The sequence below is a fragment of the Dryobates pubescens genome, chromosome 23 (assembly GCF_014839835.1).
Source record: "Dryobates pubescens isolate bDryPub1 chromosome 23, bDryPub1.pri, whole genome shotgun sequence".
In the NCBI taxonomy this organism is placed as follows: Eukaryota; Metazoa; Chordata; class Aves; order Piciformes; family Picidae; genus Dryobates; species Dryobates pubescens.
The window spans coordinates 5,268,495-5,295,468 of NC_071634.1; the positions used below are offsets into that span (position 1 = coordinate 5,268,495).

The 26,974-nt window shown below is 51.7% G+C and overlaps 1 protein-coding gene across 3 annotated transcripts in view; it reads left to right on the top strand.

The window, feature by feature from the left end:
* The window catches only part of PTPRA (protein tyrosine phosphatase receptor type A), a 153,402-nt gene that overhangs the window by 105,681 nt on the left and 20,747 nt on the right, over positions 1-26,974 (top strand). For 2 of the 3 annotated variants that reach the window (XM_054172148.1, XM_054172150.1), the window contains 4 exons: positions 12,506-12,584; positions 13,230-13,592; positions 16,967-16,984; positions 26,097-26,181. In XM_054172148.1, coding sequence (XP_054028123.1) covers positions 12,506-12,584; positions 13,230-13,592; positions 16,967-16,984; positions 26,097-26,181 — 545 coding nt within the window. The remainder of the gene's footprint in view (positions 1-12,505; positions 12,585-13,229; positions 13,593-16,966; positions 16,985-26,096; positions 26,182-26,974) is intronic. The other variant, XM_054172149.1, reaches the window with a different exon arrangement.

Consider the following 26,974-nt stretch of genomic DNA (forward strand, 5'->3'; position numbering starts at 1 on the left):
AGATGAAGCAGCTTCACTGGAGCCTCTCAGGCAGTCACTCTCCCCAACACTGTGCGGCACCTGCCATGCCTGTCCCACAGGGGGAGGCCGTGGTGATCACTCTTGTGCCAGCCAAGGGCTTGCACAAGCTCTGGGGATCTGCTACAGCAGATCACAGAATCATGGAATGGTTTGGCTTGGAAGGGACCTTTAAAGGCCACCTTGTTCAGCCTCCTGTTGTGACCAAGATCAAGTCGCTCAGAGCCCCAAACGACCTCACCTGGAATGGTTCCAGCCATGGGGCATCTCCCACCTCTCTGGGCAACCTGGGCCCAGTCTCACCACCCTCACAGTAAAACATTTCTTCCTTCTCTCTAGTCTGAATCTCCCTCTTTTAGATTAAACCATCACCCCTTGTCCTGTCACAACAGACCCTACTGAAATGTCTGTCCCCAGCTTTCAGCCCTTTAAGCACTGAAAGGCCACCAAAAGGTCTCCCTGGAGCCTTCTCTTCTCCAGGCTCAACAACCCCAGCTCTCTGTGAGCCTGGCCTCACAGCAGAGGGCTTCCAGCTCTCCCAGCATTGCTGTGGCCTCCTCTGGCCCTGCTCCATCAGATCCCTGTCTGTGCTGAGGACTCCAGAGCTGGCCCCAGCACTGCAGGTGGGGTCTCAGCAGAATGCAGCAGAGTTGCAGAATCCCCTCCGTGCCCCTACTGTCCACACTGCTGGGGATCAGCCCAGGACACAGCTGGCTCTGGGCTGGCAGCACACAGTGCCAGCTCATGTCCAGCTTTTCACCCACCAGCACCCTGGAATCCTTCTCCATAGGGCTGCTCTCCTGCCCTTCATCCCCCAGTCAATGTTGATAGAAGACCCTGAAGAAGGTCTAACCTCTCTCTCTAGACATCTCCTGCCAGTTCCACCGACCTTCACCAGCCTGGCCTGCAGTGAAACCCTCCATCCCCAGCACCTTTCTCCTGGTTGTGTCTTAGAGTTGGTCCTTCATCCTCCATTACCTGACAGCTCCCTTGGGCTTAGCTCATTGCTCTTCTTTCTCTTAGAGCTCCACTTTTACTTGTCCCACCTTGTCTCAGCTTTTACCTGTCCCACCTTGATGGTCTCCTTCAGGAAATCCTCTCCAGCTGATCATTCTCCATTTGACAGATCCAAGATGCCCCTCATTCCCTTCTGTCTCCCTCCACAATTTATTCCCCAACCCATCCTGGTTTATTCCATGCATGGTGAAGGGTCTAGAGCACAAATCTTGTGAGGAGCAGCTAAAGGGATTGGGGTTGTTCAGCCTGGAGAGGAGAAACCTTCTTGCTCTCTGTAACTCCATGAAAGGAGATTGGAGCCAGGTGGGGCCCACTCTCTTCTCTCAAGTAACAAGTGATAGGACAGAGGAAGTTTAGGTTGGACATGAGGAGCAATTTCTTTCCCAAAAGGGTTGTCAAGGCCTGGACCAGGCTGCCCAGGGCAGTGGTGGAATTCCCATCCCTGGAGGGCTCTAAAAGCCATGCAGATGTGGTGCTGAGGAACATGGTTTAGTGATGACTTGGCAGTGCTGGTGAGCTTGAAGGTCTTGTCCGGCCAAAAGGATTCTGTGAACCTGTGATACTGTGAAACTCTTTCTACCCCCTGTGATCAAGCATCACACTGTCAAGAGGATGGTAGGGCAGTGAGGACCATGTGGTTGGACTTGATGATCTTAAAGGACTATTCCAAGCAGAATGGTTCCAGTTCTATGGTGAGAGGTGCAGGAGTGACCCCCTCATGCTCCCGCGGTCCGGCAGTTACTGTGCCAGCAGAAGAGAGTGGCTGAGAGCAAATTAAACCCATCCTAATTATTAGGGTTGTTAGGAAAAATATCATTAGGGAAATAAGTGGATGGATTTGTGGCTCTTCCCCTCCAAGGTGCTTGGGGCATCTTCCAGACAGTGACTGTACTTGCTGTGCTGGCACTGTGGCCAGGAGGACCCATCAGGGCGAGTCAGTGATCAAGAAGTGGAGATCATTGAGCTCCTTGTGTCGCCCCTGCTGCAGGCAGGGATGGAGCCAGCATCCTCTGCTTCTGTATTCTGTGTTTTCAACATGACCTCATGGAGTTTCTAGGCTTGGTGCTGGGATTTGCCTGGGTTTCAACATAGCAGAGCAAGATTTGTGTCCTAAATCAAGGCAGAAAAACCCCCAAACAAACACCCAACCAACAAGATCTGCCATGCCCCAGTCACAGGGCAGATGGCTGCTGTCACCCTTTCTGCTGCTCTGCAGGAGCTGAGCTGTGCCAGTCACTTAAGCATCCACATTCACTGGTGCCTAGTCTCAGGGCTCTTCTAGGAGACTCACTTGTCAGTCTTGAGGTGCTCCATGCTCCTTTGGAAGAGTCTATAATGGCTTCATTTTCCCTGAGCAGCTTGTGATTCCTGGTTAGTGGCTCTGAGAAGGTGAGAGTTGTCTGGTACATGGCAGAGGGCTGTTGTGGCGTGCAGTGACTGCTGTTTGTGCTCTGAACACCAGTACGGAGCTGGAGGGACTCTGGTGAGATCCTGAGATACATCCTGCACAGTGTAGGCATCTCCTTCCCAGAGCAGGATGTTATCTGACTCCACTATGAGCTAAAAAAACCAGCAAGCTGGCCTGTTGAGAAGTTGGCAGGACAGGAAGCTACAGATTCATGGAGTCCCAGAGTGTCTGAGGCTGGAAAGGACCTCTGGAAGGCATCTGGTCCAACCTCCCTCCAGCAGGGCAATCTATAGCTGGTTGCCCAGGACCATGTCCACAGATTTAAAGATCTCCAAAGAAGGGCACTCCTCAATCTCCCTGTGCCAGTGCTTGGTCACACTCACAGTCAAAAAGTGTCTCCTGCTGTTCAGAGGAACCTTCCTGTGTCTCAGTCTGTGCCCATAACCTCCAGTGCTGGGCATCACTGGAAGGAGCCTGGTGTGTCCCCTCTACACCCCTAATTCAGGGACTTACAGACATTGATGAGACCTCTCCAGAGCTTTCACTTCTGCAGGCTGAGCAGTTCCAGCTCCATCAGCCTCTCTTAACAGCAGAGATGCTTCAGTCTCTGAATTCTCAGTGGCCCTTTGCTGAACTCTCCAGTCTGTCCGTGTCTCTCTTGTACTGTGGAGCCCAGCACCACACACAGTGCTCCAAGAGTGGCCTCAGCAGTGCTGAGTAGAAGGGAAGGAGAACCTCCCTCACCATGCTGGCAATGCTTTGTCTGCCACAGCCCAGAACACCACTGGCCTTCTTTGCTGCAAGGCCACCTTGCTGGCTTGTGGTCAATTCAACACCCACCAGGACCCCAGGTTCTCTTCTGCCAAGCTGTTTTCCAGCTGGGGGACCCCCAGTATGTACTGGTGCCTGGGGTTGTTCCTCCACAAGGGCAGGACTTTGCCCTTCTCCTCATGAGGTGCCTGTTGACCCATTTTCTCCAGCCTGGTGTAGTGCCTCTGAACAGCAGCAGGACCCTCTGAGTATCAGCCACTCCTCCCAGTGTGGTGTCCTCAGCAAGCTTGCTGAGGGGGCACTCAGCCCCATCTTCCAGGTCATTAATGAAGATGTTAAACAGAGCAGGAGCCAGGAAGTTTATCTTGACTGTGATGTCACAGGTCTGTGCAAACCTTTCTCATGAACCCAAGCTGTGTTGTTCACTTCTGGAGTCCAAAAGCCATTTCAGGAGTCTTTTGATGCTAAGCTGGGCTGAAATAGAGCAATTCCCAGTCATCAGAGTTAGGAAGGGAGCTTGGAGAGCTTCCTTCCACCTTCTGGCTGCTGGACACCTGATCCTCCCTTCATCCACCCACAATGGTTTCATGCACATAGCTGCTGCCAGTGTGTGCTTTGAGAGCCTGCATGGTCAGCATGGGATAGACTAACATCTCACTGAAGATTACCTCCAGGAGGAAAACTGATCCTGGCTCAGGACAGCAGTTTTTAACATCACCCCAACCGTGCCAGCTATTTCTGGATGCCCAGAGAGCCAGGTGGGAGTGGGGTCAAGTTCCCTCCATGCACATATGATGATGTTGCTGTTTGAAAGAGGACTTGTGCCTTCACCTCTGGGTTCTGAGGGCCATGAAAGTGATGGGAGGGCTGGGAGCCCTCTGCTGTGAGGCCAGGTTGAGAGAGTTGGGGTTGTTGAGCCCAGAGAAGGGAAATTTCAATGGAGACCTTCTGGTGGGCTTCCAGTGCTTCAAGTGGGCTACAGGAAAGGTGGGGAGGAATGTTTTTTACCAGGACTTAGAGTGATTGGACAATGGGCAATGGTTTTAGACTTTAAGAGGGGGAGCTGAGGTTGGATGTGAGAAAGAAATGGTTTATGATGAGGGTGGTGAGACACTGGCCCAGGTTGCAGAGAGGTGGTAGGTGTCCCATGTCTGCAACCATTCCAGGGCAGGTTGTTTGGGGCTCTGAGCAACCTGCTCTAGTTGCAGATCTCCCTGCTGACTGCAGGGGGGTTGGACTGGATGAGCTTTTAGGTCCCTTCCAACTCAACCCATGCCATGACTAAGCACCAAGGTGCAGGCAAGCAGTGATCTGTTGCAGGTTGGGCAGGTGGAGAAAGACCCTTAATGGGAAGCTTGTGAGTTCAAGCCTGCAGTGGGCACTATTGTCCTCCCTACTCTAGTCATGGGGTCTGTGGTGACAGGTTGGACTCGATGATCTTTGAGGTCTCTTCCAACCTTGGTGATACTGAATACCTGAATACTGAAAGCAGAAGCCCAAGCCCTTCCCACAGACCTCTCCCCCTCCTCATGTACCATCCCTCACAGCAGCTGTCACTTATGTGGAGCCTCCTGTTTATTTACAAGCCAAAAAAATAACCAAGGGAAGGCAGTGGATTTCCAGAGAGGGTGAATGGTTGCTGTGATTCATCTTTTCTGTTGAAGAGTGGAAAAGCAGAGGGTGGGGTGGGGGAATAATGTTCGGTGACACATCAAAGGCCTCTTTTCAGCCTCAGAGACACATGCAAGGAATTAGTCACAATCCTTTTTCCTCCCTAAACTCAGTGCCCCCCCTCTCTGTGATGTCCAGCTCACTGCAGCCAGCCCAATGTAGTTTAGAGCTGAGGCAGCTCCTCACAGAGGGCTGATGCAGAGAAGAAATCAATGTGCAGTGTAAGGATCCCCCTGTTTGGCCCCTCCCTGGGTGATTCCTCCCTGAGGACCAGGCTTTGCTGAGCTCTCCAGCAGTGCAGCTCATCCCCATTGTCATTTTCTCATCCTTTGCATCTCACCCACCGTGAGTGGCTTGGGCTTGGGGGAAAGAGGAACCCAAACTGTTCTGCCACCAGTCCAGCCCACGGGTAGCTCTCCTCTGCTGCTGGTCACAGCTCCACAGAGAGGCTGCAGCACCACAAATGGGATTGGAAAGGAGCAGGGAGGAGGGGAGGAACAGCAGGTTTGTTTTCCAGCCACTCTGATGGCTTGCTGCCACCTAAAAGGGGAAAAAAAACCACCAAACCCCAGACCTTTTTCCCCTTTCTTTATGCTCAGGCTTGTTCTTGTCCTGCTGTGAGCTGCTAACCAGGGCAAACACCAACCTCGCTCCTGGCTTTGCCCTCTTCCCTGACACACAGACACACAAAAAAGAAGTACAGTGCAGGATTTTTGGGTATTTTTCACTGGAGTTGGGGCCAGCAGGAGGGAGCTGGGTGGGCTGGGTCGAGCCACGACATTGCAGCATCTTTCTGACAGCAGCAGTGGGTCCTGGGGTCCCAGGCAGCTGGGTGGAATTCGGGCCGCGTCTCCTCCTCGCACAGAGAAAAGGATTGCCTCATTTTCCAGGAATTAGGAACATGTCAGAGGTGGGGGTAAATCCTGCCTTGGATTGTGGATGGCTGTATCCAGCTGGGATCTGGCCACCTTCTGCAGCACTAAAGACTAATCCTTTGCTTTCTGGAAGCATGGGCAGGGGTGGTCCTGCAGCCAACCCCTCCCTCCCCCCCCCCCCCCCCCCCCCAGCAGCAGCAGGCACCAGGACCATTTGCAAGCCACTTATTACTTTATAAAGAGATTATTTCCTTCTCCACCCCCCTCCTCAGCATCAATCATCTGTTTTAAAGCATAATGTTCTGCAGCCTCCAAACCAGTAGCCTCACACCCAGCCTTTCCTCTGGGCAGGTTCCCAGCAGTGTAGGGCAGAGTGCAGTTGGTGTACACTATAGATAGCTGTAAGGCTACACGTGTTGCACAAAAATGTGCCAATATGCACAAATGTAAATAAAGAGCTATGTTTATTTAGGCTAAAGGAAATCCTAATTGCCAGCTGGCCTATTTATTTAGGAGAAATGAATTTATTTAGGGTAAACTTATTTAGGATTACATTTCTTTGGGATACAGTTTCTTTAGGATAAATAAATACAACAGGACAAGAGGAATCAGCCTCAGGTTGCTCCAGCCACCAGACAGCCCCTGCCCAGGGTGCTGCTGCATGTATCAGACCCTTGAGCATCACTTGTGGGGCCAGGGTTATGGGAGCAGCACCAGCAGTGGGGCAAGGAGGGGGACTGGGGGTGCCAGGAGGGGATGGGGTGGGTTGAAGGTGCTGGAGAGGACCTGGGAAGTGTTGCTGTTGGCCTGAAGGAGTGATGAGGATAGAGAGGGGCATGCCAGGAAGGGCTGGGGAGTGCTGTGGGTGGACTGCAGGGTGCTGGGTAGGCTCTGAGGGATGCTGGGGATGGATTGGAGGTGAGCTGGGGATGGACTGGGAGATGTTGAGGACAAGCTTCAAAAAGGGATTGGATGTGACACTTGAAGCCATGGTTTAGTTGTCAGGAGGTCTTGGGTGACAGGTTGGACTTGATGATCTTTGAGATCTTTTCCAACCTTATTGATTCTATGATTCTATGCTCCAGGGGAGATTGAGGTTGGTCATTAGGAACAATTTCTTCCCCAGATGGGTTGTCCAGCCCTGAACCAGGCTGCCCAAGGTGGTGGTGGAGGCCCCATCCCTGGAGGGGTTTCTGAGCTGTGTAGATGTGGTGCTGAGGGGCTTGGTGTAGTGGTGACCTGGCAGTGATGGGTTAAAGGTTGGACTTGATGATCTTAAAGGTCTTTGCCAACCTCAACAATTCTGTGACTCTAAGAAATATGTATCAATGTATGAATACATATGTACAGACAGAAATAAGAGTTGGAGAGAGATATATGGAGAGAAATAGATATAGATGATATAGAAATAAACATAGACATAAATATAGAGATAGAGATATAAATATAGAGATAGATATATAAATATAGAGATATAAATATAGAGATATAGATATGATAGAGCTATAGATATGATGTAGATATAGATATGATATTTCTGGAAATTCTGCTAGCAATTATCATACATCATAGAATGGTCTGGGTTGGAAGGGACCTCCAAACCTCTAGTCCAACCCCCTCTGCAATCAGCAGGGACATCCCCAACTAAATCAGGTTGCCCCAGAGCCCTGTCCAGCCTCACCTTGAATATCTCCAGGGATGGAGCCTCAGCTCCCTCCCTGGGCAACCTGTTCCACTACCCTCATGGTACAAAACTTGTTCCTAACATCCAATCTAAATCTCCTCTGCTGTAGTTGGAGCCATTGTCCCTGGTCCTGTCCCTGCAGGCCTTTGCAAACAGTCCCTCTGCAGCCTTCTTGTAGCCCCCTTCAGGTACTGGCAGGCTGCTATTAGGTCTCCCCAGAGCCTTCTCCTCTGCAGGCTGACCACCCCCGGCTCCCTCAGCCTGGCCTCGCAGCAGAGGTGCTCCAGCCCCCTGATCGTTTTCGTGGCCCTGTGCCTGTTGAGGTTTCCAGCGCAGGTTCTTGAGCAGGAAGGGTCCCGAGCAGCCCGGACCCCGAGCATCCCCCTCGGCCGGGCCGGTGGCCGTCCCCCCGCGGCAGCGCCGGCGCCGTGACGTGAGGCTGTTTGTGTGCAGAGCGGGCAGGATGTGGCCGCGGCCAGGAGCTGTGTTTGTGTTGATAACATTACAAGTATTTCCTCTGCCTTTCCGAGAGCGGCAGGGAGGGAGCCGAGGGGGAAGGGAGACTCGGGTTTCTCCGGCCTTGGGGTCGGATTCGCCGGGCCTTTCATGGGAAGAAGCAGGTCTCGGCGTATCCCTGGCGTTCCTTTATCCTGCCTTTGGGAGCGGGGGGTGTGGATGGCAGAGCCGGCAGCGGGGCTGCCACAGCCGGCAGCGGGGCTGCCACAGCCCTCCCCTTACGGAGCTCTCCGTTTAAGGTGGTGAGGCAGAGCCTGCAGCTGACAGAATAACCACCGAATGACAGAATCACCTGGTTGGGATAGACCTTAACATCGCCGAGTCCAGCCACAACCCAGCATCTCCCTGCACACAGCTCCTCATCTTTTAAACACCCCCAGGGATGGGGACTGCACCACTCCCTGGGGCAGCCTCTTCCAGTGCCTGGAGACCCTTTCTGTGGATAAATATTTCCTCATATGCAACCTAACCCTGCTGCAACTTGAGGCCATTTCCTCTCGTCCTAATCCTCATCACCTGGGAGGAGAGGCCAGCCTCCCACCCCCCTCACCTCACTCCATCCTCCTGTCAGGGAGTTGTAGAGAACAATGGTCCTTCTGCTTTTGCATGTGGGTCCCATCATGAGGAGTGACGTAGTTCTGTGGGTTTCCACAGTGAGGTGCTCAGAGGATCTGTCTCCTGCAGCAAGTTGCTTTTGTTCTTGCTGGCAGCAGTCAAGCATGGGGAGGGCACAAGCTCCCTTTCCTATGTTGGGTGGAAAACCTCTTTACTATAGGACCATCTCAGCTCCAGAGTGTGGTTGCTTGTTAAGTGGCCTCAACAAGCACCAAGAGTGGAGCATGGACCTGGGGAGGAGTAACCTGTTGTTGTATAGCATTGTTGTTGGAGATCAGCCCTTCTCCTACAATAACCCCCTGCACCAGAAAGGTGAGGGGCTGACAGCAGCTCCATGGAGAAGGATCTAGGAGTGCTAGTGGACAACAAGATCACCATGAGCCAGGAATGTGCCCTCGTGGCCAAGAAGATCAGTGGTGTCCTGGGTTGCATTAAGAAAAGTGTGAGGGGCAGGTTGACAGAGGTAGCATAGCATAGCATAGAATAGACCAGACCAGGTTGGAAGAGACCTTCAAGATCATCGTGTCCAACCTACCATCCAACACCACCTAATCAACTAACCCATGGCACCAAGCACCCTGTCAGGCCTCCTCCTGAACACGCCCAGTGATGGCGACCCCACCACCTCCCTGGGTAGCCCATTCCAATGGGCAATCACTCTCTCTGTATAGAACTTTTTCCTAACATCCAATCTAAACAGATACACAGTATTTACAATATACACAGAAATATACAGCAAGGAAACAAGAACAGGAACAAACCCCCAGAATACATAGAATAAACCAGGTTGGAAGACACCTTCAAGATCATCGTGTCCAACCCCTCAACCAATCCAAGACCACCTAAACAACTAACCCATGTGTAAGAGTCTATTCCTGGTGTGACTCAACAAAGATAAAATCACAGGTTCTTCTCCTCCTCTGTTCTGCCCTAAGGATGCCACATCTGGAGTACTGGGTCCAGTTCTGGGCTTCCCAGTTTAAGAGAGTAGTTTTACTGGAGGAAGTCCAGCAGAGGCTCTAGAGATGCTGAGGGGGCAGGTGAAGAGGAAAGGCTGAGAGCTCTGGGGCTGTTTAGCTGGAGAAGAGCAGCCTGAGAGGGCATCTTCTCAATGATCAGCAAGAGCTAAGGGGCAGGGGCCAAGAGGGTGAGGCCAGACTCTTCCAGTGCTGTCCAGTGACAGGACAAGGGGCAACAGGCACAAACTGGAGCCCACGAGGTTCCATATGAACAGGAAGAGAAAATGCTTCGCTGTGAGGGTGCTGGAGCCCTGGAGCAGGCTGCCCAGAGAGGCTGTGGAGTCTTCTCTGGAGAGATTCCAAACCCACTTGGCCACTGTGATCCTGGGCAAGCTGCTGTGGGTGCCCTGCTTTAGCAGGGAGGTTGGACTGGATGATCTCCAAAGGTGCCTTCCAACTCCTGCCATGCTGGGACTCTGTACCATCAAATCCCTTTTAGTTGTGGGTTTCCCAGACGTCCCACCCTGGAGCAGAGCCTCAGGGAGGCACCAGTGCTGTCACCAGTGGCAGGAGGACTGAATCAGTTCAAATGCACCCAGACAGATACCCTAACTGGTGATGAAACCCTCTGGCTGCTCCTGCCATTGGGCCCTTCTGGAGAAAGCCCTGCCCCAGGACTGGCCATGGAGGTTGCTGAAGGAAAGCTCTTATCTCTGGAGCTTGGTTTCCTTCTGGTTGAGGGTTTGTCTGACCTTGTGCTCACTGAGTGAGTTTGACTTTTGCCAGGTTTTCTTTTGTGGGGGAGGAAAAATGTGTCAGTGGCTGGTGCTGGTGGGAGGATCCTCCTGGGTGGGGAGGATCTTGTGTTTCTGATACGGCTTCCAGCGTGTGGATGACTTCAGCGTTGTTCCTTTGCCCAGAGTTTGGGATGGGTCTAGATGGAAGCAGATTTCAATAACCAGAAGGAGAACAAACAACACAAGATGCATTCAGGAGGGAGAGGCTCAGGCCACGTATCGGGAGTGAAGCCCTTTCTTGGCAGCCTGTTGAGCTGACTTGGCAGCAAGGCCTCACAGCCTTCTCCCAGGAGATGCTGAAGATGCCACTGGACCTGTGGCAAAAGCCTGAAGGACCAGAGAGAGTTGTGCAGCAGCTGCTGGGGGATGGCACATCAATGGCATGCAGCAGGGCCACCTCCAAGCCTTCCCTGGTCTCCTAGCAAGATGCTGGCCCATCCTTGGGAGGTCCCAGGACCATGTGCTGCTCTGGGGCTTGGCAGCTCTGGGCTTCTTTCTGGCCAGGACGATGATGTCTCACATCGTGCTGTCATTTACCTCAGCCTCTAGGCCTGGATCTGCTTGGGAGGAGATAGCTCTCCCCATTTCTCAGGAGCTTTGGGAGGTCTGCTGAGGAAAGAAATCACCACTAAAATCTTGGACTTAGAAGGGCTGGGAGAACAGCTCTGCTGAGGTCATCATCCTGTAGATTTGCAGGACATTTCCTGCAGTGCAAGGAGTGGTTTTGGATTAGTGCTTGTGGGTATTTGTTTGTCCTCAGGTGCAGGGAATCTGGTGGAATTTGGTTGGAGCTGAGCCTGGCCTCCTGTGGGTGTTCTGCATGCACCCAGTAACAGGCAGGAGCTTCATTGAGCTGGGCACTGCCCACAAGAGGAGCTGACCTCTCCTTCTTCCCTGCCTGGGCATTCTGGATCTAGACTCCTTGCCATGGTCTTCACATTGCTCACGGTGTGCTCCTTTGCAGACACATTATTCATCTCCTTTAAGACCAGGTCTTTCTCTTTAGTGCTTACCTTCACAGCTCATTCCTCTCATGCTCTCCCACTGTTCACCCATTCCCTGCTTCATCTGTGGTGACCTTTTCCTAGTCCACCAGACTGGTATCTCCCCAAGCACCCTCCACTTGGAGATGTATGAACATACTGATAAATCCTTCCCACCCACATGCCTGCAGGGTCTCTAGCCACATGTTCACTCTTCTCTCCCAGCTCTGCACCCACAATACACAGCAGTGTCCACAGGGAGGAATTGTTTTGGGGTGATGTGCCACACATGAGATTGAACACATCTAAGTGCTGGGTTCTACACATTGGCCACAACAACCCCATGCAGTGCTACAGGCTGGGGTCAGAGTGGCTGGAGAGCAGCCAGGCAGAAAGGGACCTGGGGGTACTGGTTGACAGTAGGCTGAACATGAGCCAGCAGTGTGCCCAGGTGGCCAAGAAGGCCAGTGGCATCCTGGCCTGCATCAGGAACAGTGTGGCCAGAAGGAGAAGGGAAGTCATTGTGCCCTGTGCTCAGCACTGGTTAGGCCACAGCTTGAGTCCTGTGTCCAGTTCTGGGCCCCTCAGTTTAGGAAAGATGTTGAGTTGCTGGAAGGTGTCCAGAGAAGGGCAACAAAGCTGGGGAGGGGTCTGGAGCACAGCCCTGTGAGGAGAGGCTGAGGGAGCTGGGGTTGTTTAGCCTGGAGAAGAGGAGGCTCAGGGGAGACCTTGCTGTCTACAACTACCTGAAGGGAGGTTGTAGCCAGGTGGGGGTTGGTCTCTTCTCACAGGCAACCAGCACCAGAACAAGAGGACACAGTCTCCAGCTGTGCCAGGGGAGGTTTAGGCTGGATGTTAGGAAGAAGTTCTTCCCAGCAAGAGAGATTGGCCATTGGAATGTGCTGCCCAGGGAGGTGGTGGAGTCACCATCCCTGGAGGTGTTTAGGAAGGGACTTGATGGGGTGCTTGGTGCCATGGTTTAGTTGATCAGATGGTGTTGGGTGATGATCCTGAAGGTCTCTTCCAACCTGGTTAATTCTATTCTATACATGGCACTTCAGGACGTGGTTTAATGGCCATGGTGGTCTTAGGCTGACAGTTGGACTTGATGATCTTAGAGGTCTTTTTCAATTGAAACAGTTCTGTGATTCTATGAAGATTTAAGTCCCTGTTCCTTGCTCTCTTCCCCAGGTCAACATGGATTTGTGGCTCTTTCTCCTTTTGCTCGGAAGCAGCCTGAGAAGTGTAGGTGCTAACAATGTCACAACAGGTAAACTATGCTCCTTGTCTCCTCTCTCTCAGCCTTAAACCATCTTTAGGGTCAAAGGAGTAAATACTCACCGGCTCAGTGACTTCTTCTGCCCTCCACTTAACTCTAATTAAAGCATTGGAAAGAGGGTGCATTTCAACTCTACTGTCACCTAGAAGGGTTGGACCAGATGATCCTTGGGGTGCCTTCCAACCTGGTCTGGTCTATTCTATTCTATTCTATTCTATTCTATTCTACTCTACTCTACTCTACTCTACTCTACTCTACTCTATCCTATCCTATCCTATCCTATCCTATCCTATCCTATCCTATCCTATCCTATCCTATCCTTGGGGTGCCTTCCAACCTGGCATGCTGTCACTCTGTAGTAAATGGGACCCGCTGGTTTTGCCTCTAGCAAGTATGGATCCTCTCTTGTAGGAGATCCAACCCTTGTTCATCCTCAGTACCATAACACCTGTCCCAGGTTCCCTGCTTTTATAGGGTGGGGATCACTGTGCTGTGCAAAGTCTTCCCTGTCTGTCCTGGCTTCAGGGCTTTTTTTGGCTGTTTCATCCCTGTCATGCAAATCTCCAGCATCTAAACCCTCCAGCCATTGCTGCAAGGTATCTCATGGAGGTCCTCTTGTGTTTTCTCCTCTTGCAGGGCCACCCACAACAGTGCCCACCTCCCCCAGGAGCCCCACCAAAGCTCCTACAGCAGGTCCTGAGGATGGGACTACGACAAGCGCACACAGCCTCAACATGAGCACTCCAGTGACTGTTTCTACCATGGCATCGAAGCCACCTACAACTACAGCCACCATGATCTCCTCCAACACCACCACTGTCAGCCTCAACACCTCCACCCTGGGGACAACCATGCCTGTGCCTCCAGCCACCTCCCTGCTGCCCGGTGTGATGCCGTCTGCTCCGCTCACTGCTCTCCCCAGCACGGAAGCGGAGACGGTGGAGAGGAACTTCAGTGCGACAGTCACAACACAAGAGACCTCTTCTGCTTCCCACAATGGTAGGCATCTCCTTCACCTCTTCTCCTCCCTCCCATCCAGCTTTGTTTCTTTTCCTTGGTTTTGCTGAAAGAAAGGGGAGGAGAAGACACCTGGGGGCAAATTCCATCATGGTACAAAGAAATACAGCTCCCCGAACTGGCTGGATGAGTAGAGATTTACCCTACCGAGGGTTTGGGCTTCTTGACAAGGTGCTGGGGCACCAGAAACCCTAGGGTCTCATTCCACAAGGTGCTGGGGCACTAGAAGCCTTAGGATCTTGTTCCACAAGGTGCTGGAGTACCACAAACCATAGAAGCCTGTTCCACAAGGTTCTGGGGCACCAGAATACCTAGGATCTTGTTCCATAATGTACTGGGGATCCAGAAACCATAGGATCATATTCCATAAGGTGCTGGGACACCACAAACCCTAGGATCTTGTTCCACAAGATGCTGAGGCACCAGAATACCTAGATCTCATTGCACAAGGTGCTGGGCCACCACAGACTGTAGGATCTCATTTCACTTTTGTCACAGATGAATTTCATCACCTTTCATGGTTTCCAGAGTGTGAAACAAGGTGAGTGCTGCACCCCATAAGCTGTCTCTGTAGCCACCAGCAGCAGATCCCTCCAGGTTGCTGCTCAGCTGCAGAGCTTGGGTTATCTGGGGTGTTGCTACATTTTGTGGTGTTTTGGTAGCCACCATAAGCTCAAGCCATGCACTTTGGCACTGTGCAAGCACACACACAACAAGGCAGTCCCTGTCCCAAAGGCTTAGAGGAGAGGTGGCCAAGCAGGGGTGAGCTCCAGCTCCTGGGGAAAGCTGGTAAACTGGCTCATTGGCCAAAGTGAGCCCAGCTGGGGATGAAGGATGATGTGCTAGAATGGTGCTGTAGGGCAAGGCTCCACCTGATGGTTGCTGAGCTGCTTGCAGATGATTTGATAAACCATCTGAAGGTGCTCTCTCTCCACTGTGATGAGCACCAGGAGCAATGAGGTGAGACATTACTCAGCAGAGTATTCCATGCACTGCAGGTCTCAGTCTTGCATTTGCTGGCACATCTGATGGTGGGATGAGTGCTGCAGCCCTGGAAGTGTTGAAGTTCAGCTTGGACATTGCTTTCAGCAACCTGATCTAGTGGAAAGTGTCCCTGCCCATGGCAGGGGGGTTGGTCTGGATGATCTTTGAAGTCATGGAATCATAGACTCAATAAGGTTGGAAAAGACCTGAGAGATCATCAAGTCCAACCTGTCACCCAACACCTCTGGACTACTAAACCATGGCACCAAGTGCCACTTCCAATCCCTTTTTAAACACCTCCAGGGATGGTGACTCCACCACCTCCCTGGGCAGCACATTCCCTGGGCAGTTGGGCCAACAACTCTCTCTGTGGAGAACTTTCTCCTCAAGTCCTTTCCACCCCAAACCACCCTGTGATTGTGTGCTTCCATTACCACTGTTTCCCCATTATTTGGTCTGCTTTGGAAGGTCTTGAGGGCCAAGAGTTGTCTCTGTTGCCATCCTGCTGTCTTTCCCCTCTTGGCACATCATCTAAGTGGCCCTTGGGAATGGAGTTTGGCTGCTCTAATTGCAAAAGTTAGGCAAAAAGAGGCTGAGGTGACCAGAAATCTTAGCTGATCTAAGACTCTGCAGCCATGGTTTGCACACTGATGTGTCATTTGAGACCCAGCTTTGGTACCATGTGAGCTGCAGCAGTTAGATGGCAGTGCTCACTGGAGTTTGCAGTGAAAGCCTTGGCAGTGCAGGATTGGTGGTGGGGTAGGAAGGACAGTGAGGAGGTAGTGCTGCAGGTAGTGCAGGAAGGTGACAAGTGTGCATTCCTTGACAGGAAATTCCCAAGGGGGACTGGGTGTTGGGTATCTAAACTTCCCTTCACATCAGTGAGATGTGTCTGTCCACTTCCTCTGGGCATCCTTGGAAACTGCAGCCCCTGCAGCTGCAGTGAAGTTGTCTTTGCCACCAATGTGACTGCAGGAAGTTTGCAACCCCGCTTTTTAGAGTCCTGCCATCCCTAAGCTCATCCAGCTTCATATCAAACACGGATCTTCAAGGCATTTCTGCAGAGGGAAGGAGTTCAGAGTCACCTTAGATACATGGAGCAGGTTGCCTAGAGATGCCTCATCCCTGGAACCATTCCAGATCAGGTTGTCTGGGGCTCTGAGGAACCTGCTCTAGTTGCAGATGTCTCTGCTGATTGCAGGGGGGTTAAACTGGATGAGCTTTAAAGGTGCCTCCCAAACCAGGCTGTGATTCTATACATGGTGCAGGTGCAGCATAGATGCAGCCTTTGAATGGTAGTGATGGAAGAAGAGGCCTGAAGTTCCACCAAGATCTGGGTTCTGTGACATGATGTCTGCTGCTGGGCACTGAATTTATCATTTTTGTGTCTGCCTTTCTTGCTTTTTTTCTGACTTGGGTTACTGGTTTGGGTGAACTCCCTTGGTGTGTGCCATGACCTGTTGGCCTTTGCACCATCAAGGCCAGGTGTTGCTTCTCACTTAGAATCATGGAGCCATTCCTTTAAGGTCACCAGGTCCAGCCACGAGTTGATGGCAGCCCTGAGAACAAATGATTAAAACTAATTCTTTCTTTATTTCAAGTAATTCATCAAGGAGAACAATTAGCTTTAGGGCTGCCCTCAGCATTAATCTTAATGGGAAATTTGGACATCAGTCATGGAAGAATTAAGTGGTGCTCAGGAGAGGGATGGGAGCGGAAAGCACCACATCAATTACACCTTGTACAGGCAGTTCCTGCTCCTCCAAACCTGCCTCAGCTCTGTGCTGCAGCTCTTCACACCTAAAGCAGGGCCATGGGGGGTGGCCATGCCAGCAGCATTGCAGCAAGAGAGCTGGGCTGGGATTTCTCACTGGCATGGATTTCTTCTGGCTTCTTCCAAGAGAGACATCCAAAACAGCAGGGAGAGGCTTTCCTTGGATGCTCACCACCCCCATCCCTCAGCCCAGCTCCTCTTAATTGAACTCCTGGCTCAGCCACTCTTCTAAAATTAGTGCTGAATGTTATCTCACAATATTTCAGTGCTAATGAGTTACACCAGTGACTTGCTGGTTAGGGGCTTCCACAGCCTGTGTGGGAGATGCAGAGCTGTGGGTCGTGCTCGTCCATGTCACAGCTCAACTTCAGCTCCCAGCTCTGCTGCTAAAGGGACTTGTCCCTTTTTCCATGTTCCTAAGCCAGGCCTGAAATTCCCTTTAACAGCCTGGCTCTGTAGCTGGTGTTTTAGAGGGAGGATTTACAAGAAGATAATAAGAGTTACTAAATTTGTGGCTGTGGTGGTCTTTGATCCTTCCTGACTTAGGAAGATGTCTGTTTCTCTGTTGCTAAGAGACTTTTGTTTTCTTTTTCTGCAGGTAACTCTGACAGAAGAGGTAAGAATTCTGTATTTCATTGCTCTTTAGTCAAGCCCTCAGTTACCAAAAAAAACCCCAAAATACTTCCAGAAGTTTGCTGCTGTTAGCTCTCCTCAGGACATGCCTCAAAAATCATAGAGCATGGTTCAGGTTGGAAGGGATCTCAGAGGTCACTTATTCCAACCTCCCTGCCATGGGCAGGGACACCTCTCAACTAGACTCAGCTACTCAAAGCCTCATCCAGCCTGGCCTTGAACACCCCCAGGGAGGAGCCATGCACAGCCTCCCTGGGCAGCCTGTGCCAGAGTCTCACCCCCCTCATACTGAAGAACTTCTTCCTAAGATCCAGCCTAACCCTACTCTCAGCTTCAAACCATTCCCCCTTGGCCTGTCACTGACACCCTTATGAAAAGTCCCTCTGCAGCCTTGCTGTAGGTTCTCTCCAGGTTCTGTGAGGCAAAAAATGATTTTTACAAAGCCTCTCAAGGTCTTTAGCCTCTCAAGGTGATGACATCCTGAGGTCTGAGCTTGTGGTGGGCTCTTCTTTTTAGAAGTAAACAACCCCCTAGCAGTTCATTCATGTGCTGTGGGACACAGGCAGCTCCTGCTCAGCACTGAAAATACCACTGCTGGCATCTGTAGAGTTGGATCACCAAAGTCTTCAGAAGCCACTCAGGACATCTCCTTCTTTATTTTACTTAAGAGTTGTCTCTTGGCTGTGACTTATCCTACTGGATTTGGGCCTGGTTTGAAAATTACAGAGTCACAGAATTGTTTTGGTTGAAGAGACCTTTAATGTCCAACAGTTAACCCAGCACTGCCAGGTGGCCACTAAACCAAGTCCCTCAGCACCACATCTACACAGCTTGGAAACCCCTCCAGGGATGGGGGCTCCATCACTGCCCTGGGCAGCCTGGTCCAAGCCTTGCCAATCCTTTTGTGGTGGAAATTGTTCCTCATGTCAACCTAAAGCTCCCCTGGTGCAACTTGAAGCTATTTTCTCTTGACCTATTGCTTGTTCTGTGGAAGAAGAGACCAATGGCCAATCTCTCTTTCTGGGAAGAACTTCTTCCTAACATGCAGCCTAAACCTCCCCTGGCACAGCTTGAGACTGTGTCCTCTTGTTCTGGTGCTGGTTGCCTGGGAGAAGAGACCAACCCCCAGCTGGCTGCAACCTCCTCTCAGGGAGTTGTAGCGAGCCGGAAGGTTTCCCCTCAGCCTCTCTCCAGATGAACACCCCCAGTTGCCTCAGCTGCTCTGCACAAGTCTTGTGCTGTAGACCCTTCACCAGCTTGGTTGTTGTTCTGGACGTGCTCCAGCCCCTCAGTGTCCTTGCTGTAGTTTGCCCTTATTCACCTCCAAGGATGTGAGCAGTTGTGAGTCTCCTGAACTCAGGTGGCAAGCAGCAGCACCACCAGTCCATTTCTTGGACCACAGGGGCACTCAGGCACACTTTCCCAGCTCTCAGCTCTGGAACTGGTGTCACCACCAGAGCATTTCCAGTTACTCCTTGCTTTGGCACTACAGGAGAGGGCAGAGCAGAGGTGCAGCCACTGCTACCCGTAGAAAAGAGCTTCCTCTGTGCGTTTTCATGCCTGCTCTGATGGGTGTCTCAGCTCTGTGAACTCCACAGCAATCTGCTCAGAGAACCATGGCATGCTCTGGGTTGGGAGGGACCCTTAAAGCTCACCTAGTCCAAACCCTCTGTAGTCACCAAGGACATCTCCAACTGGTTCAGGCTGCTCAGGGTCCCAAACAGCCTGACCTGGAATTTTTCTAGGGATGGGGCTTCTGCATGACTTGCTGAACTTGCAGCCCAGGGGAGAAGAGCACAATCTGAAGAGCACAAATGCTGTTTCTCTCCAGAGCTCAGGAATCCATCTGTGTGGAGCAATGAGCAACATCCTGTCACTCTCTGATGCTATAACCAGGTGTAGAAATGTGGCTGGAGCTTGGTTCCTGGGTTGCTTTCCTGGGACTGCTTGGTGTCTCTGCTCTGGTGGCACTGTGGTGAGGAGAAGATGGTGGCAAGATGGCACCTGGCTGCATTTGCTGTATCAGGGTGGGTTGTGGATTAGAGAGAGCCCACAGAGAGAGTCACAGACCGGTTTGGGTTGAAAGGGACCTCTAAAGATCATCCAGTCCAAGCCTCCTGCAGTCAGCAGGGACATCTGCAACTAGAGCAGGTTGCTCAGAGCCCCAGACAACCTCACCTGGAATGGTTCCAGGGCTGAGCCATGCTGCCAAGCTCCTAGTGTCCCACAGATGGTGCAGAAAAGATGGATGTTTAGGCTGCCAGGTCACATCTGCACAGAGGAAATCAAAGGGACACAGGTTTGAGGTAATTTGGTTGAAATAATGGTTAAGCTGCTGCAGAAATGTTCAGTAACCCCCTTGGGTCCAGCAGGGCTGAGATCTTACTTTGTGATCTCTGTGCCATCATTCATCCCTGCAAAGAAACAAAAAAGGAGGGGGATCAGCCTTCTTATTGATATCAATGTTGATATTGTTAATATTAACATTAATGTTAATGTTTTCCCAGGCCTCTGACTTGAAGGCTTATCCTAGGGGGATAGGATAGGATAGGATAGGATAGAATAGAATAGAATAGAATAGAATAGAATAGACCAGGTTGGAAGAGACCTTCGAGATCATCAAGTCCAACCTATCATCCATCCAACACCATCTAATCAACTAAACCATGGCACCAAGTGCCTCATCTAATCCACTCTTAAACACCTCCAGTGATGGTGACTCCACCACCTCCCTGGGCAGCACATTCCAATGGCCAATCTCTCTATGAAGAATTTCTTCCTATCATCCAGCCTAAACCTCCCCTGGCACAGCTTGAGACTGTGTCCTCTTGTTCTGTCACAGCTTGCCTGGGGGAAGAGACCAACCCCCACCTGGCTACAATCTCCCTTCAGGTAGTTGTAGACAGCAATAAGGTCTCCTCTGAGCCTTCTCTTCTCCAGGCTAAACAACCCCAGCTCCCTCAGCCTCTCCTCACAGGGCTGTGCTCCAGACCCCTCCCCAGCTTTGTTGCCCTTCTCTGGACACCTTCCAGCATCTCAACATCTTTCCTAAACTGAGGGGCCCAGAACTGGACACAGGACTCAAGCTGTGGCCTAACCAGTGCTGAGCACAGGGCAGAATGACCTCCCTGCTCCTGCTGGCCACACTGTTCCTGATACAGGCCAGGATGCTATTGGCCTTCTTGGCCCCCTGGGCACACTGCAGGCTCATGTTCAGCCTACTATCAACCAGTACCCCCAGGTCCCTTTCTGCCTGGCTGCTCTCCAGCCACTCTGACCCCAGCCTGTAGCACTGCCTGGGGCCAATGTGTAGAACCTGGCACTTAGATGTGTTCAATCTCATGCTGTTTGACTCCCTGGCACCAGGAAGCTGCACTGGGAGCCAACCAGCGATAGCCAAAAGTGGAGGAGCTGCTGTCAATAAGTCCAGCTGTTGGTTCAACTTGGTTTGGGGTGTGTTGTCTTCCCAGTTGCTCTGAGGGAACTAATTCTATCTCTGCAGGTCAATTTTCTCCTGCTTGAGGATGGTGGAGTTGTCTCTGCTCTGATTTATTCCAGAAATCCATCTTCTCTGACCTTTGGTCATTTCTGGCTGTGGAAAGGGCACAGACAAGAATGGGTTTGATTTATTCTTGGGTCCAGAAGTGGGATTGGTTAGATGCAGGATTAGCTGACAGGTATGCCTTTCTGGCACACAGTGCCAGCTCATGTCCAGCTTTTCACCCACCAGCACCCCTGAGTCCTTCTCCACAGGGCTGCTCTCCAGCCCTTCATCCCCCAGCCCACACTCATACCAGGGATTGCCCTGACCCATGTGCAAGACCTTGCACTTGGCCTTCTTGAACTGCATGAGGTTCACATGGGCACAGAAAGGGCCATGCCAACCTCCCAGAAAGGCATCCAGGCACGGTTTGAAGAAAGCAAGTAACAAACCCTCTTCCCTTTCCCTGTGGATGGACTGAAATCATGTGTCTGTATCCCAGCAGGGTGGACAGCAAGCAGCAGAGAGCCATGGAGCTCAGGAGGATCCTCTGCTCGTTGCATGCCTCACCCAGCACACCTCACTGCCGTGGCAGCACCTTGTAGGAGATGGGGCTGGAGGACCACCATGCTGAGCAGCATGCAATGATGCTCTGGCCTTGTGCCAGGCAGAGCATGTGCCTGTGTGTGACACCTTCCCAAAGGAGTCACTTCAGGTGTTTTGTGACCATGATGAGTTATCCTCAGCTGCAGTGTCTGGGGTGGCTTCTTCCACCTCCCAGATACAACCAGGAAGGAAACACAGCAGGAAAACATCTGGAGGTTGTGTCAGGGATCTGCTCTTGCAAGCTCATGGTGATGTTGGCAGGGAATGTAGCTGGCCTGGGATTTATGACTTGAGATCTCAGAGACAGGATCTAAACTCTTGCTTCTGCTCTGCTCCCTCTCTCTGACCACTTTGCAGGGTTTGCTTTGCCAGGAGCTCCACATCTCATGTCCTGGGGTTTTATTTGAGGAGCACTGAGCCTATGACTTTGCTGTCTTTTCTTTTGCCCCCTTTTTTTTTGGCTCATGATCCCATAGCTCCTTGTCTGCTCAATGTGACTCACATTGTGTGGGCAGGTTTGACAGGGATGAGCAAGGAGGGCTGCTCAGCACCATCCCTCTCTGCCAGGTGGCTGCACTCAAGCCTTCATGATGTATAAGGGGCAGCCTATAGATTGGTCTGCAGCACCTCTACCTACAGTTGGAGACATGAAACACTCCTCCACCAAAAAGTTGTCAAGGCCTGGGCCAGGCTGCTCAGGGCAGTGGTGAAGTCCCCATCCCTGGAGGGATTTAAAAGCCGTGTAGATGTGGTGCTGAGGGACATGGTTTAGTGGTGAGCTGGCAGTGCTGGGTTAATGGTCAGACTGGATGATCTTGAATGTCTCTTCCAACCAAACCAATTCTTTGATTCTATGCTCCTGAGCAGCAGAAGATGGTTTGCTGTTTTCTCAGTGGGTCCAGGACAGTATTTAAGCATCCTGATGACCTCCAGGCTCTGGACCATGGTGGATGCTCCAGCACTGCAGGTCTGTGGAAGCAGAAGGTTGAGTCCTTGTCCTTCTCCAAGTGCCCTGGGGCCAAGGCTGAGCAGGATGGGAGCTGCAGGGTGGTTGGCACAGCCTGTCAGGGCTGACTGGGGCAGGAGGGGACCCCTTCAGCTTGTTTCCTGCCTGGGCTTTGCAGGGTGGGTCGGGCAGCACGCCGGCGGTTAGCAGCCACGGTGGAAAAGCTCTAACTCATCCAGCCAGATGTGTCGAAAGAAGAGCTGCAGAGCAAACCACCAACCCCCCAGGCTCCCTGCATCCTGCTGCCAGAGCCACCCTGCCCATTAATCACATCTCCTGCCAACCGGCGCTGCCGCAGCAGCCTCTGCCCGGCGCAGCGCCCCTGAGGCTCAGCTTCGCTCCGGCCATGCCTGGTGCAGCCAGAGTCACCATGGGCTTGGGCAAGGCAGCTCACCTTCCTCTGCTCTGGCCAGGGTGGTGGTGATGATTAATTTGGGAAGTCTCAACAAGGAGCATGCTAGAGGAGAGGCAAGGGCTGGCTGTGGTTGGGCTGAGGTGCTCCATGGTTGCTTTGCTTTCCTGGCCTTGCTTTTTGTCATCCTCATGGTAGGTAATGGCAAGGCTCAAGCAGCTGCTGAGTATGCAGGAGGCAGACATGGGTCACAACAACCCCATCACTGTTCCAGGCGTGGGACACAGTGGCTGGAAAGCTGCCTGGCAGAAAAGTCCTGGGGGTGTTGGTCAAAAGCTAGCTGAAGATGAGCTGATATGTGTCCAGTTCTGGGCCCCTCATTTTAAGAAGCATATTGAGACACTTAAACATGTCCAGAGAAGGGCAATGAGGCTGGGGAGAGGTCTGGAGCACAGCCCTGTGAGGAGAGGCTGAGGGAGCTGGGGTTGCTTAGCCTGGAGAAGAGGAGGCTCAGGGGAGACCTTCTTGGTGTCTACAACTCCCTGAAGGGGAGTTGGTCTCTTCTCCCAGGCAACCAGCACCCAAACAAGAGGGCACAGTCTCAAGCTGTGCCAGGGGAGGTTTAGGCTGGAGGTGAGGAGAAAGTTCTTCCCAGAAAGAGAGATTGGCCATTGGAATGTGCTGCCCAGGGAGGTGGTAGAGTCACCATCCCTGGAGGTGTTCAAGAGGGGATTGGACATGGCACTTGCAGCCATGGTTTAGTAGTCATGAGGCATTGGGTGAGGTGTTGGGTGATAGGTTGGACTTGATGATCTCTGAGGTCTTTTCCAACCTTATTGATTCTATGATATGTGCCCAGGTAGCCAAGAAGGCAAACAGCATCCTGGCCTGGAGGAGGAACAGTGTGGCCAGCAGGATCAGGGCAGGGATGGTCCCCCTGTACTCAGTGCTAGTGAGGTCACACCTCACTAGATTCAGTTTTGGGCCCTTCACTCCAAGAGTGCCTTGGGGTGCTGGAATGGGTCTAGGGAAAGGCAAGGAAGCTGGCAAAGGGTCTGGAGAACAGGGCTGGTGAAGAGCAGCTGAGGGAACTGGGGGTGTTCAGTCTGGAGAAAAGGAGGCTGAGGGGAAACCTTCTTTCTGCCCAGGGCAGTGGTGGAGTCCTCATCCTTGGAGGGGTTTCAAAGCTGTGTAGATGTGGTGCTGAGGGACATGGTTCAGTGGTGAGCTGGCAGTGCTGGGTTCATGGTTGGGTTTGATGATCTTAAAGGTCTTTTCCAAGCAGAATCATTCTGTGAGTTCATAAATCCCTTGGCTTTTTGCTGCTGGGCTGAGGGAGATGCTGACAAATGAGGACAGTAGATGGAAAGAACAAAGAGGCACAAGACCAGGAGGGTGTCATGGATTTATTTGCCATACCAGCTCACTGCCTTGACATCATTACACAAAAATCCTCTCTTTTGGGTGGAAGAACACCTCTGGACCACACAGCCACAGAGGACAGATGCAGAACTATTAACCCTCAACAGATCACTAGTCACAGGTCATAAGAATCATAGCATCCCGGCATGGATTGGGTTGGAAGGGACCTTTGGGGGCCATCTAGTCCAACCCACTTGCAGTCAGCAGGAGCAAAATAATTCTCACCTAAGAAAATCTGCTGGCTGAAATTGCTGAGCAGGAATCAGCCCTGCCAGGGAAATGGGTGCACAGACGGTGGAAGGAGGGATCATGCCCTGCAGCCTCAGGGGACTGAGAGATGTAGTCGTGGTGTGGTGACCCATGCAGATGGAGAGAGCTGATGGAAAATGAAAGCTGCTGCAGCTGGCATCACTGGCATCCACATTTATCTGGGCAAACACCCTCCAGGGCCCTCTTCCTCTCTGGTTAGTGTTGCTTGGCTTCCAGCCCCAGCTGGGTGATTTGTTTGCCCAACCACTGTTTCACCAACCCTCGGGCCAAGTTGCAAACAGCCTCTTTAAAAATACATCTGCTGTGGGTCCTGGAGGATGGGAATGTCTCAGGCATGCCTCATCTGAGTGTTTGCAAGGGAGCTGTGTGGTGCCCACCCTCGAGAGGCTTCTGCGAGGGAGCGAACAACACACCGAGAGGAATCCGTTCGCACTCAGGGGCCCCACGAACAGAGCGGTCATCTCCAGAGATGATGTTTGACATCACCCCCTCTCCAGACCCAGTATTTCCAGGGAGGAAGGAGAACCCAGCAGGAGTCACCTCTTTGTGATGAGCCAGACAGATCCTAATGTGGCCTTCCGGTATCTTAAGGGCGTCTACAAGAAAGCTGGGGAGGGACTTCTTAGGGTGTGAGGTAATGATAGGACTAGGGGGAATGGAACCAAAATAGAAGTGAGTAGATTCAGATTGGATGTTAGGAAGAAGTTCTTCACCATGAGAGTGGTGAGACACTGGAGTAGGTTGTCCAGGGAGGTGACAGAACCCCCATCCCTGGAGGTTTTTAAGGCTAGCCTGGCTGTGAGCAACCTGATCCAGAGTGAGGTGTCCCTGCCCATGGCAGGGCAGTTGAAACTGGATGATCCTTGAGGTCCCTTCCAACCCTGACAATTCTATGTTTCTAAGGAGCTCAGAAGCCTTGAACCTGTCCAGCAGAACTCATCCTGAAGGTGTTCAGGTGCAGTGTGAAGCATTGCCTTCAGGTCCTGTTTCACAGAATCACAGGATGGTTTGGGTTGGAAGGGACCTTAAAGACCATCTGGTTCAAATCCCTCTGCAGTCAGCAGGGACATCTGCAACTAGGGCAGCTTGCTCAAAGCCTCATACAGCCTGGTCTGAAGCACTTCCAGGGATGAGGCATCCACAACCCTTTCCAGTGTCTCACCACCACCACCACCACAGTAAAGAACTTCTCCCTAATGTCCAACCTAAATCTGTCCTGCTGTAGTTTAAAACCATTGTCCCTTGTCCTATCACCACAGACCCTTCTAAACAGTCACTCCCCAGCCTTCCTCTAGGCCCCCTTCAGGTGCTGGAAGGCTGCTCTGAGGTTTCCCCAGAGCCTTCTCCAGGCTTTGGATAGCCATGACAAGTTTTAATCTCACCTTGAAGTATCTGAGATACTCAAGCTGTGTGTTTGTCTTCATTGTCAGACTGGAGAAATGTAATCTTACTAGATGATGATGATGATGATGGTGGTGATGATGATGGTGAAGATGATAGTGGTGGTGATGGTGTGAAGATGGTGATGGTGATAATGATGATGGTGATGGTGATAATGATGATGGTGACAATAATGATAGTGGTGACAGTACTGATGATGGTGGTGAAGATGGTGATGGTGAAGATGATGGTGGTGTTGAAGATGGTAATAACAATGGTGGTGACAAGGATGATGGTGGTGACAAGGATGATGGTGGTGAAGATGATGATGGTGAAGATGATGATGGTGAAGATGATGGTGGTGGTGATGATGATAGTGACAATTAGGATGATGGTGGTGATGATAGTGATGGTGGTGGTGACAATAATGATGATGATAATGGTGATGGTAATGATGATGGCAGTGGTGATGATGATGTTGATGGATATTTTGCCAGCAAAATTTGTAGAGCCCCTTTAAAGGATGCCACTGGATGCTTTGTGATGTGGCTAACCACACTTTTCTGTGCCTTTTGCAGATGAGACTCCAATCATAGCTGTGATGGTGGCCCTGTCTTCCCTTCTAGTCATAGTATTTATTATTATTGTGCTGTACATGTTAAGGTAAGAGGTGATTCCCTGCTGACTTCCCTTGTCTGACAAAAAGTGGATGAGTGGGAATCAGCCTCTGGTGCTGTTCCAGAAGCTGGAGGCTGGCACAGCCATGCTTTCCCAAAGAAACCTGTAAGGATAATGGGCATGATGTTTGGGGTTATCTGGGTGATGATGGCTACTCCTGCCTTGAGGAAGCTGATCCTCCTGCAGGGAATTGCCTGTTCTGCTGCTGAGTGTCCTGTTTAGCAGGGTGGTTTAAACTGAGGGCCTGTCAGCATGGTTAAGAGGCAGGTGAGGTCTCCATGTAAGGCTGAGGGCGTTGGATTCAGTCACCCAGGGAAGCTGAACTGGAGCCAGAAGGTCCTTGCCAGGTATAAGCAGGGATGTTATTCCTGGATTCCCATATCCCATGTGGTCTGACATCCAGAGGCAGGCTCTGCCTTGGGTACCCGACCTGTGCATGGTGCCTGTGCATCTTCTGCTGCCAGTGGGGTACAACCAGAGTGCTGGGTGATGCTGCACCTAGAGCTACAGCACAGCAGGGCGTGTTTAGGTCCTTTTTCCCCAGACCCAAGCATCTGGGCTGCTCAGTGTGGCATGCCCAGCCCCTGAGCACATACCTGCCCAGCAAGCAGAGGGTGTTTATTCACCTGCAGTAAACATTCTCATCCACTCCCCAGGGTGGCAGTTAAATAAGTTAATAAAAAAAAGAAAAACCAATTTCCTTAGCAGTGGAAAAATTTCCCTTGGTGTCTTGGCTCTGGGCCTGCAGTGAGGCTGAGGAGAATTTTGCCTTCAGGAG